Raw genomic sequence first — 13,738 nt, forward strand, 5'->3', positions numbered from 1 at the left:
GATCACGCTTTTGCCAGGCCATAAACTATTTACATAACCAAAATCACAAAATCTGATACTGATATATTGAAACGGGCATTCAATACTTGACTAGAGAACCCCTCATTTTAGGATTTGAGCGCATATTTTTAACACTTTCAGGGGGTTCAGGGGTTCTGAGAACCCCTGGATTTAAAACCTAGTGCTACCCCTGACCCCGACCACTAGCCGCCATTTTCATACAGAATAAATTTAAAAATTCCTGATAAAAACTTCCTACCAATCAGCGAATTGACTAAGAACGTTACACAAACAAATCGCACATGGCATGCATTCAGTCAATCACTACTGAAAGCGCACACTCCGTGATCCAGTTTCAGCCAGTTCACTGCTAATTATATGCGCCACGAGGAGGTCATACGTAAAGCACGGTACGCTCGCACAGTAAAACAGTACAGCACATGTCCAATGTGCACCTGGCCCAGTTATTTTCCAACCATGTGATCAACAGCGCACATGTACTGAGACAAGGGGTTGTATTGGGTGATTTAAAGTGAGTTGTTATGCTTGGAAATTGTATTTTTAGTTCAGCTATTTCATGTTTGACAAATTTTTGGATAGTTTTAAATATTTTTCAAGAAAATTCTTACTTTTCTGTCAATTTTAAGCTTACTTTTTCAGAATTTTTCATTTTCGATTTTCCGTGCTCAAATTCCAATTTCCGTGATTTTTTCCGGTTTTCCGTACGCGGAGGAATGGAGGCTTTAAGCTAGGGGTCATCACTAGAAAATTAAGTCAACTGGTGGCAATTTGATGCAAGGGCATGCTAGAGACTTGTGATCAATATATTGGCAATCAGGATGGAAGTAAACTCGAAAAAGTCGTAAAAGAATGTTTCGCTCATTGCAACTAGTGAATTACTTAGTGTGACATCACATTGGGTACACAGAGACAGAAACTTTTATAATTACATTGAAATATATTTTACAATTCAATAGCAACCAAACTATTCTGAGAAAAGTAGAATTTATCCAGTTGTTATGACACAGACATGTGACACTCACTCTTTGTGCATGTGTGTTGGGGTGTGTTAGTAGGTGTATGAAGTAAGCACTGTACAATGGCATTAGTTACAGGTGAGAAACTAAATTTCAAGAAAAGTATTTCAGCAGGAGTTACCTGTTACTTTGTATGTCCCCTTTTCACTGTGTCATAGGGAACTGATTGAGATTGGGTCTACATGTATTGTAATACAGTTTAATTTAGAGCTGGGTGATGGTTTGACTACACAATGTATATGGGTTACTAGGGTTTTAGTTCTACTTTTTACGATGTGTAATAGGCCAATATTATTCAGTTATGGGTTTTGTTACTGCGCCTGTTTTATTGTATTATCATGCTACTTGTGTCTTGTAGGCCTACAGGTGGACATCATGTTATTTAAATGAGGATGAGTGACGCCGTAAAGAAAAACATAAGAAACAGGTGTTTAGCTCTCAAGATGTATAGCAGTCCATAATGATATGTCTCACTAATTATGAGCTGAACAAAGTATAAAAAGTCAGTTCACTGAAGGGTAATTTGAAGTTACTACATTTGTAAGTACTCAGAATTGTACCTCTAGCTAATATTGATATTATTTAAAATATTAATAGATATATGTGATATTTTTTCCTACCTTACAGGAATAAATTACCTGGTGCAATGCTTAGGAGAGATCAATTTAGTTTGTGGACTGTGTTAAAGCAGTGTATAGGAAAGGAACTCTCCAAAATCACCATGCCAGTAGTCTTCAATGAACCAATGAGCTTCCTACAAAGAATGAGTGAATATGTAGAACATGCACAATTATTAATTAAAGCTGACAGCACTGAAGACCCTGTAGATAGAATGAAAGTAAGTAAGAATTCTGAAAATATGAAAAAAATTAGCGCTAAAGGATTTTGAAATTACAAAACTCTGTTTATAATATATCCTCTGTGGAGTTTTTGTCTCTCTTGCCTTCTCCCGTTGTTTTTACTTTTCTCTCATTCTGTTTTCCTCCACCCTTGAATATTTCCTTCAATAATCGGTAGAAAAGTCTGAAAAGCACTTGACCTGCATTTTAATGAAAAAGAAACAAGACAGAAACTTAATATGCTTATGGTTTTAAATCAGGTTAATTTATTTTATTTTATATTAATTCTACTGAGAAGAAGGTTGTAAACCATCAATTAGGTCAAGGTCACTGATTCTCAATTTATTAAATTGGTTAAAAATGATCTGTACTGCTAATAATAATATGGAAAAGCAAGAATATTTGAACTGCCAAATTGTCAATAAATATGGCAATTCTTTCTCATTCTCAATGAAATTACTCAAATCACTTAAATTATGTATGTTCTTGTTTTGAATTCTTACAGTATGTAGCCGCATTTGTGTTATCCGCTGGTGCATCTAATTTAGACAGACTTAGTAAACCATTTAATCCTCTTCTGGGAGAAACATTTGAACTTATAAGGTAAGACAGAATTCGCCATATTTACTCTCAAAATGTCACACTCTTCAGTTACTTAAGTGAAAATAATGTGATGTCAAAGATGTAGGTAAAATCTAATCACTACTCCATGTTGCTTGGAGTAGGAAGTATAATATTAATCTTGGCAGACCTGCCTGTTACTGAGGATACATGTGAAGTTTAATTGGTCAATTTAATAATTATGCTTTTTGTGAAAGAGTCCATAGCTTTGTATACGTAGCAATACATTTTTCTAGTAAATTATGCTTTTTGTGAAACAGTCCATAGCTTTGTATGTAGTAATACATTTTTTTAGTGCAAAAGCAATAGAAAAATAGTAGAACCTTTATCATGATACTTCCATCCAAATAGAACACTGATGTGGAATCACCGATTAAACCAGAGAACTTGGACTCCCCATATCACCACATACAATAGCGCTATCAGCTATGGGAGGGGGACATTGGGGTGTCTTCTTTAATTTGACACCTGAAAATTTAGTAAATCACGATTTAGGGCCAGAAAGTTATCGTCAAATCAAAAGTTGCACTTGACAAGTTTGTCAATGTGATTTCACAGCATGGCTAAACCATGGGTAGAAAAGGGGTGCACAATTATTACATACTTTGTGCTAGACATGTATCACATTTAGTGTGTCATTATTGTAGGTATCCCATTACATACCCTATTGGTCATTGATACTGCCAGATGTTAATATCATTCATATTCATGCTGTGTACTTGACAAGAATTATGTCCACTGGGCTATTCTATTTGAAACCCTTACATCCCCACATTGGGGGTGTAGATTACAAATGGAATCACCCATTCAGGTAATTCCATTGTCACTCTTATTATGTGTGGAAGATGAAGGCTGTGCCTCCCCGAGGGTGTGTTGTTTTCAACGGAAATATCCCAAAATTGCCAAAATCACTCGGGGCTCTTCAAATCAAAGATACTCAATATGACACTATTAAATGAATAAATGAAATATTACATAATAATGTATGGCTCTGGTTTTTTTAACATGTATCAAAAGTGTGAACTGAGAGGGTAAAAATGAAATTGACAGAAGACACTTAAAATGTCATTTCTCAAAGCAGATGACTTGAATTTTATGAAAATACAAAACTTGGAGCTTAATTCTGTTCATTTGGTCTGTAAACTTTGTAGACCCTTTGGCCAAATGAGATTTTTTCATAAAAAAGCAGCTTGTTGCCAAAGCTAGATATTGCTTACTGTAATGCCCATTAGTTACCAAATTAGTTGTCATAGGAAAATAATGAGTCCAAGTTACTATTGACCAAATATGGCCATTCTGCGATCACTTTTAGGTAACTTTTCAGGCATATGAAACTGAAAAATGGGCAAAATAGCAGCTTTGGTGGTCAAAAATATGCTCTAAATGTAATTAATTTCATCCACATATATTGCTAATCCATATGTGAACAAGTAATGATAACCAAGTACTGACATATCAAAATAAGTTTGATAATGCCTTTATAGTAAAAATGTAACTCTAGATACTTGTGGGTTTCGGATGTTACATTATTTTGTTAACATGCATTATTTGCAGGTATCTCACCCTATTTCTAAGCACATTATTAGTTCAAAAATGTAAATGATAATCACTGTCAGATGATTAAACCTATCACTTGAAAATCTAATCATCATTAAATGATATTTTCATCTTACTGAAGAAATTTTTTAATTTAGATGTATATACATGTACTGATGTAGCATTTATTCATACATTGTTACCCACATCCTTATTGTAAATGTGCACTGGACATCATAATAAACCAAATTAATTAGCTCCCTGAAGCATTAAGTTGATAATACAAAGGGCTACACCTTTCTTACAATCATAATCAGGCTTTAAATTACGTCTTCCCAACTTAAGAGTATTTCGGATGTTACATTACGTTAACATGCAATTGCAATCTAATTGAACTTATCGAGGGAAACATTTGTGACATTTCATTATTTTAGCATAAATATCAATCACTTTGAATCCGAAAACCTGTTGAAATTATTCAAATGATTCAAAATATGTACAAACATGTGTATAATTAAAGGCAGTGATTCGGATGTTACATAATGTTAACATTTTTACAAAGTTTGATGGTTGGAAGTTGAATTAACAAACATGAGATCATTGCATATACAACAGGTATGTTGCCATGATGGACACTCAGAAATTTTTTAATGCAAGGCACAATCATTTATCATTTGCACACATATAAAATATGCAAAAACTGATCGTATTAAAACAGCTCATAAGTCTGTGTTAACAAATAATTCCCATGAAACTTGTTCTGTTGTAAGAGTATTTTTCTTAGTGGTTAATTTGTTTCCATTGATAATTTATTGTTTTATTGGACATAATGAAGCTGTATGAAGCATAGTAAGTATTTCTCCTGCTTCGTTTCTGGTATATGTGCATAGTGATTCCAATATAGGCCTAACACATGTACATACTTATATATTTTATGTTAAAATGATCGCTTTTTTATGAAAATGCAGCTTTTTTCAATTTTGAAATAAATGATTATGACAAAATTGCTACTTACTTATTTTCAATAAGTTTTACATATCATCTAATGCTAAAATATTATAAAGTTTATTGAAATTACAACTTCATTTTGGACTTGTTAACAAAAATGGGTAACATCCGAAACACATTTTAAATCAAAGTATTTTGCTAGTGTAATGGAGAAATATTCAGTGTAAGTTGCTTTTCAAATTTAAAATAAATTTCTTAGGACATGTGTATATGTCAGTAATGAAATTAATTTGAAAGGAGTGAACCAAATTAATTATGTTGCTTTTTATCTTATGTGTTGTGCATAGAGACAATAGATATTATAGAGCTAACAACTTGTAATTTTTTTCCACTAGCAAGGTTTACAAAGGTGAAATGGAGTCAGCAATATTAGGAAAATGAGGATTTACACCATATTTACTAGAAATTCACATTCATTTAAGTGTATATTCTAAAATCTTCTTACAATGCCCTGTTATTGGCCTCACTTTCCGTTAACATTTTGCCTTGTAACATCCGAAACAAACTTGACATGTTAACGGTTTGCACACTCAAAGAACAAACCTGGGTATGGTAAAAAATATTTCTACTATGGCCTTCCCATGATTTCCAATCCATTTGACCTTTTTATTTCCCCTCTAATTAAATTTCTTCAACAAAATGTCACTCTTTCTGTCTCGGATGTTACATTTGATTCGGATGTTACCATTGTTAACAGAAATGTTGTGTGGCCAACATTTTACATAAAGTCAAGAGGAAGTGAAATCATTTTTCATTTAGATACTTGTTGTCATGTCTACTTCAACTTAATAATGAAAATTCAAAGCTAGTATTGTTCTTCACATAATTATAAGACAATGTGTATTCTTTCGGATGTTACAAAACTGTTAACGGAAAATGAGACCCATTTAAGTAATGCTTCGCCATAATTTGAAAACATTCAACCGATACAAAATTTGCACTTGCAATTATTTATATTGCCCTGTGGCAAACATTTAAAGTATTTGTGTATGTTTTACATGATAAAACAACCACTTAGACCATGTTAAAAATAGAGCAAGATTGTTAACGGAAAATGTAACATCCGAAACATAATTTTCAAGTGCTCAAAATTTTTTCATGTTATAAATTATTTAGGTAAATCTTGGATTTCTTGGATCTTGTACTAACAAGTGTTCATAAAATATTGAACAGAATACTCAGAGCTGATCTGGTTTTATTTTGTAAACAAAACAAATTATTCACTTTTGTTAGGTTGACAAATTTCCGTTAACAATTGGACATTCGGTCTTGTCACAAGTAAAGAAAGAAAACTGGGACAAATTTTGTTAAGCTATGGGAGATTAGCCTAGGTATACACTACATAAAAATATAAAAAGGTATCCGGAAATAGGTCATGTGTTTCTGCTGGGGTCTCCCAAAGTGTCATTTAGCCTTTTGATACATGTTAAAAAAACCAGAGCCGTATGCAAAGTAAAAACAAAATTAATACCAATCCTTTAAAACACAAATTTTGTTGTTAACAAAATAATTTGATGTGATTGTAATATACTAATAAGATAATAAATAACAGATATGGAGGTCACCATGCAATAGTTATAATAATAATAATAGTGTTATAATAATAATAGTTACCTATAGAATTGACACTGGAAATTTGTGTAGGCGGCAGCAGCAGCATGTGGTCAGCTGTAGAAATCTTAATATTTTAATAAAGCAATCATGCGTGAGATTTATAAGCTGAACTTTTATTACTGATTTGTTTGGTAATTTTTGACCATAACCAATTTTGCCTATATCTGTGCCTACATTTGTTGTTGGTATTTTCAGTTGTTTTACAATTACGTTATTTAAAGTTTTATTTTGTTACTGGACACTTTTATAATAATATTTTATAAGCACTCTGGGCCTTAAATAGTGGTGCATAATGCAATGTAATTACAGTATTTGTACCCAAAATTAAGGAGGGAACAAAAAATGAAAACAGCATAATATTTTAAGATGTTGTACATTTTATAGTCTGATGATTGATTGATTCTGGTGGCAGTTTATTTACACCTACACACCAACTCTTCCAGCATTGGCACATGTACACAATGACCTTGAGGCACACAGGTGTTTAAACTATTATGTTCTATATGTGCTATTGTTTTCGCATACAGAATTTTCATGATTTTTATGTTTTTGAACAATTTTGCAAGTTGTTTAGTTCGTGAATCTATAAATATGAAGTTTAAAAAAATATTAATTAAATATAATTTTGTGTGTTTTATCTTTGCATTACTGTGTCCCATACACAAAATTTACAAAAATAAAACCCCTGCAAAAATAAGAGTGTATACAGTACACTTTGCACATGTATGCAGGTGATTAGAGGTTAGCAAATAAATTGCATATATACAATGCAAGATTGCATTCATATTCATAAAGTTGATTTCTTTCTTTATTTTAAAAGGCAGACTGCCAATGAGGGTCATTATGTTAAAGTCTCTGTATGGGATAAATACTGTATTTTCTGAACAGGTAATTATCCCTCAAATAAACGCTCCCATATATTTTTCAATAAAAAAGTGACTGAAATGTTAAAATTTCCATGTAAGTAAGCTTAAAAACTTGCATTTGTGCTGGCCATCATTGCATGGTCAAAATCTATTTAAACTTGTTTTCATTGTTATACCAAATGTATAACAATATATGATTCTTGAAATTTGTTGTGAGGAATTGATACCTAATGTGATGCTATCAATTTTGTCATTATTGTTACAGAGAGGATCTAGATCTAAAGATGGTATTGGAACAGGTTTCCCACCATCCTCCTGTGAGCGCCTTCCATTGCCACTGTCCGTCTTTTGAATTCCATGGCTCTATCTATCCAAAGCTGAAATTCTGGGGCAAGAGTTTAGAAATTGCACCTAAAGGACTTCTCACTATTAAACTCAATAAGTAAGTCATCAAAATGAATTGTAGTTTCTAATAGTCTCCAACTAGTGTATCCAAGGTACTGTAGGTTAAGTGCCTGGCAGTTTATATTGCACATCTTCAGCCATCCTGATTTCCGCTGGTCAAGTGCTAAGAAAATAGTCATTCAAACCTGTCACAGTAAGGGATATTTTTGTGATTTTAGTATCAACTTTGTAAGGTATGGTTCAATAGATATCCACAAAATAAAACTTATTACCAGAATTTCAGTTGATGCGGACATTGAATTGTCGAGTTAATTGCATGTATTACTGTGCCCCATTGGCTGTAGTGTTGTAATTTAAGACTGTCCACAGCCTGAAAATACAAACTGGACGAAATCTTTATCAAACGACCAAATCTGCAGAAAAGATTATATGCACACAAACATTATGTAGTTCAAGTAATGGTATAACAATCTCAACTTTTTGGGAGTAAGTTGGGGTGAGATTGTGGATCACAAAGTGACCATTTTAAACCTTTTTTTTTTTTTCGGCATGAATTATTGCAAAAATTTAATAGTAGCATAAAATGGGAATAATATTCAAATGGAAAGTGTTTTGTCCTGATACACAATGTCTTGTATGTCACACTATGTTGTGTGCAAATGTGTGCTACGCTGTTGCCTATAACATGTTACTTAAGGTGGTATTGGATGCATTTTCTAGAAATTAGAAAATCCTTTGAGAATGTTTTAAACAGATTAATTGAGTAGGGTAAAGTACACTGATTAATATGCCTTTTGTTTGAGCAAATCGGACACACGTTTCCAAGATACATCAATTTATATTTTCTTTGTATCCTATTGTTTTTATCAATAATCAATATAGTTAATGAGCTAAAAGGACTGGAAAGGCTCATTAATATGTAATTTTTGCCAATATTTTGCTAAAAACCAATGCATAAATGTTCAGGGTACTTTTATTTTTGCATACTTTTGCCCTGAAACTTGGTCAAAGTGTTTCTAATATGTTCTAATGTATTATATAGTGAAGCCGCCTCTAATTTGCATATTTGCATAATTAATTAGCTAATTTGCATAAATGCTAATTAATTATGCAAATATGCAAATTAGGGGGCGGCTTCACTATATAATACATTAGAACATATTAGAAACACTTTGACCAAGTTTCAGGGCAAAATTATGCAAAATAAAAGTACCCTGAACATTTATGCATGGATTTTAGCAAAATATTAAAAATTATATGTAAATGAGCTTCTCCAGTCATTTTAGCTCATTAACTTGATTGATTATTGATAAAAACAATAAGATACAAAGAAAATATAAATTGATATATTTTGATAACCGTATGTCCGATTGACTCAAACAAAAGGCATATTGATCAGTGTACTTTGCTCTACTCAATTAATCTGTTTAAAACATGTTTACAGCACTTTTATAATGCCTCCATAACCACCTTAATTACATAACTGTGAGGAAGTGATCTAAATTTTGATATTTAAACTAACTAATAAATGTCATTTTTTTCTGTCAAATAATGTTCAATTGTCGTAAATATTTCACTTCCATTGTAGCTTCAATAAGGCCAAATAAAAAAATAAACATGTTTCACGTCCCCTCCCGCTTCCTTTTTTGAGGTTTTCTCAATAAATTTTTATTTTTGAAATTCAGTTATAACTTTTCAAAAAATATGTCTAGGAAGTTGGGATGCTTTCTATAGCCTTGTTAAGATACAAGAAACATTTTAGGAAGGTTTTGTGATCATTAGAGGGGTTGTAACTCTCAGACAACAAATAAAAAAAGGGCCTCCTCCTTTTTCCAGGCATTATTGTATGTACGGATTGTACGCTAAAACAGCTCTAAGTATGGGTATTTACACCAATTTTGCAATAAAAAATAAAAAATAAAAAGCCCCCTCTTCCTCCTTTTTTTCGAAAACCCGGACGTGAAACATGTTTTATTTTTTACTTAGCCTAAAGTAGCAGGTCACAAATAGCTTTGTAATTATATTATGTAACCACCTCTTGGTCCTATTTGTTGTAGACATGATGAAACCTACACATGGAACAATCCATCTAGCTGCGTACACAATCTGATTGTGGGTAGACTATGGATTGAGATGTATGGCATAGTAAACATTATCAATTACAAGACTGGTCATAAATGCTCACTAGATATGAAACAAGCTGGTTGGTTTGGCAAGGATATACATAAAGTGGAGGGCTATATATCAGATAGAAGGTAGGTATACATGTGGTAATTCCTCATTCAGGTTTAAACCTGGAAATTGTAAAATTCCAGTCATAGGAAAATGAATGAGACCTTCATCAGAAGTTAATACTTTTGCTACTCAAAGACGTATATGGCGACATACGTAATGGTTTGTCTTTTAATATTTAGTTTTGTTTAAGGGCTGGGGTATGAACGTTTGGACAGTATTTATTTTGGGACATCAGAGCACATCAGGCATATCGATTGCATTCTGAATACTGAAGAATGTCATTCTGATATCAAATAATTTTGATTTTTGAAATTGCAATTTAATACACATTTTATGGCAAATCATTAAAATTGATATTTTTGATATTTAACAGTACTTGAAGTAAACTTTAGAAATCTGATGATTTATACTTAAAGTGTATGTAGGTGGGATGAAAAGCGACGATCAATTGAAAATTTTGACCTTTTCATTATTGAAGATATGGATTTTTTTCCCAAAACACCAAAAAAATTAGGTCGCTTTTGGGAAAAAAAATCCATATCTTCAATATGAAAGGTCAAAATTTTCAATTGACCGCCGGCTTTTCCTCCCTGCTACATACACTTTAAGAATATATCATTAGATTTATATAATTTACTTGAGGACTGTTATATATCAAAATTTGAAAAATATCAAATTTTTATAATTTGTCATAAAATTTTATTATATTGTGATTTTCAAAAAATGAAAATTATTTGATATCGGAAAGACATGCTTCGTATTCAGAATGCAATTGATAGGTCTGAGGTGCTCTCATGTCCCACAAAAATACTGTCGAAACGCATAATAAACGCCATTTTAGATCCCTTAAGTATGTATTTTAATATTTTAAATACAGCTATAATGGGCATTATGTTTTGTGTTCACTTCTGTAGGGGTAACAAGAAGTGCAAGCTATTTGGCAAGTGGGTTGAATATCTCTATGCTATGGATCCAGACCAGTTTGATCAAGCACAGTCCAGTGAGAAACAGGAAAGGAGAAACAGTAGGTCTGTTACATCCAGTCCGAAACCAGAAAAGGTATGTCTGCCTTCCCCTAGTTATGTTCATCTGTATATATTAGATTTGTTCACAGATTGATTTCAATTGATAATATCAATGATATCAAAAAAAAAGTTAAATACTATTACATAAAATGTGTTTGCACAACATACACCATGCATAAATGTGTGAAGGAGTGAATAACATTATTTGAAACAAAAAAAGAAATATTGTGATCCAGCATTTAGGATTTGCATGTTTTACATTCCATCCATGTTAGATGTGTGGTTTGGTTTTCTGTATGTAAGATTTATGGCTTATTAACCGCATAATGATGGTTGAATACCAACATTAATGATGATAAGTTGCATCAATTATAGTTGTCAATATCTAAGTGATTCAAAATGTTGCTGAGGGTAAAGGAAAGCAAGCCACAAGATGTCTTCTTAGCTGGCATGATTTATATCTTTTTGATGTGTGATTGCATGACTGGCTATGTAAACTAGTATGTATAATATTAAATTATATACTTTAATTATTGAGCAACTTGACACTTAGTGGGGTGCATTAACCAGAAAATCTAACAACAGGTGAAAGATGAAAAGGAAATACCTCAAGTAAATTAATCCACAGGAGTTGCTCTCTATCACATTAAAACATTTGGATTTCCATTCTATCAGGGCTTCAAATACACAGAGGCTTGGGGAAATTCACAAAATAACCCCCCGAACAATATTTATCCATTTACCTGCAAGGACTAATTTTCATAGTTTATAAAATAGCCCAAAAAGGTGTGTATAACTGACAGTATCTCATACCAAGTAGTTATATGCATACTTCCTTTTTTCAAAGAATACTTTTCTATATACCACACCCTGACAATAGTAATGTACAGGGTGTCCCGAAAAAAGAGAACCCTCATTGCGCACAGGTATATTTCTTTAAAATAACATATCTTCAAAAGTTGTGAGCCGATTGAAATAATTGTTTTGGTTTATTAAAGCTAACAGTTAAAGGTTTCTTTACATGCCAAAATATATTTCATCAACTTTTCAGAAATAGAAGAAAAATAGGGTGCAATGAGGGTTTTTTTTGGGGGGGGGGGGATACCCTGTATACTATTACTTTCCATTTTTTTCACCAAAGCAAGATATAATGCTAATAGTAGTATGCATATTAAATTTGAATCAAAAGACACATGAAGCAAATACTGAAATTTTTATATATAGCAATAGAAATATTACTGAGATTGTTATGTGTCCTGGTTAAGTTTGGATAAGCAAATTTAAGAGTAATTTTAACCCCATTTAGTAGGTAGGTATATTGTGTATCAAAAAAACATGGGGTGTATATAATTAGGTGTAGACTGGGATACTGTTGTATAACATAGGCTTAGTTATTGTAGAAGAACACAATAGTTTTAGTTAATGGATAAGTCAGGACATCGATCCAATCCTCAAGTTTTTTGCTTATTTTTCCATGAATCATGCAGGGTAGTTTACCCAGGGGTTACCAACCAATATACAATTGGGCTAAGGTCAGTAAGAGTTATCCATGGGTTTGTCTCCTCCTCCTCAATCTGTGAAATTTTCCTTTGCTCTTTTTGTTTAATTTGCTGTGAGAAATATTGATTTTTGATGACCAAGTCAGATACAGGCATACACTCTGCAAAGGATATTCAAGAAGTGTCTACAGGTGCCAGGCAATTAGAGCCTTTGTTTGAGATGCATCAGTTGCATATGATGTATGTGTCCATCCGATTAAAGTTTCCAGTCAGTAAATGATATTACCACCATTTCCAGAATCATATTTCGACTTCATAAATGACAATTCATGAAACTCAGCAAAAATTCAAGTTGCTATATAGTAGATCACCTTTTATGGTTTGTAAATGCATAGAGTTTTGGTTTGATGTTTGGTAAGTTTACAGGAAGTCTTTGTGAGTTGTGGCAAATGGAGGATTAAGTTCCTCCTGTACGACTCGGTAAAAAAAACACTCCCCCACTGTAGGACTACACAGTAAAAAAATAGTTGCTATAAATCAAATTGGTATTTGCTAACATCAGCCTGATTTGCTTGTGTTGATTCACATAGAATGATTATGTGGCAGATCATAAAGGCTTACTGAATTATGACCAGTTACTTGGTACAAATGTTACATGCAATTTGTCAAGTTGAACCAAGGGAACTGTGAAGTAGTACCAACTTAACCCAGTACAACATTAACAAGCATACTCTTGCATTTCCCCAACGATGAAAACAAAGAAGAATAAATGCGGTTTATATGTTATTCAATGTCAATATTTCTCACAACAATGTAGATATTTGGGGCATGAAAATTTTGCACAGAAAATATCTTTTATTTTACCTGTGTACTGAAACTGTACTGTGAGTGGTTGATAATAGAAAGAAAGTGTGGTCAAGGTGTGACGCTGTAGTCTCATTAGTATATATTTTTAATTTCTTTTTAAATAAAACAGCCATTTTATCCCCCAGTGTATTACAAAGGACAGCAAAGAATAAATACCTTCTTGTTTAAATGGGCTATTCCAGTTGA

General features: G+C 32.5%; 1 protein-coding gene across 1 annotated transcript in view; it reads left to right on the top strand.

The window, feature by feature from the left end:
* LOC140149310 (oxysterol-binding protein-related protein 1-like) overlaps window positions 1-13,505 on the top strand; it is a 46,626-nt gene extending 33,121 nt beyond the window's left edge. Inside the window, exons 14-19 of the mRNA XM_072171576.1 lie at window positions 1,665-1,875; window positions 2,382-2,479; window positions 7,787-7,963; window positions 9,984-10,181; window positions 11,076-11,220; window positions 12,674-13,505. Coding sequence (XP_072027677.1) covers window positions 1,665-1,875; window positions 2,382-2,479; window positions 7,787-7,963; window positions 9,984-10,181; window positions 11,076-11,220; window positions 12,674-12,766 — 922 coding nt within the window. The 3' untranslated portion in view covers window positions 12,767-13,505. The remainder of the gene's footprint in view (window positions 1-1,664; window positions 1,876-2,381; window positions 2,480-7,786; window positions 7,964-9,983; window positions 10,182-11,075; window positions 11,221-12,673) is intronic.
* Window positions 13,506-13,738: the final 233 nt, after the last annotated feature.

Source organism: Amphiura filiformis, chromosome 3 (genome assembly GCF_039555335.1).
Source record: "Amphiura filiformis chromosome 3, Afil_fr2py, whole genome shotgun sequence".
NCBI lineage: Eukaryota > Metazoa > Echinodermata > Ophiuroidea > Amphilepidida > Amphiuridae > Amphiura > Amphiura filiformis.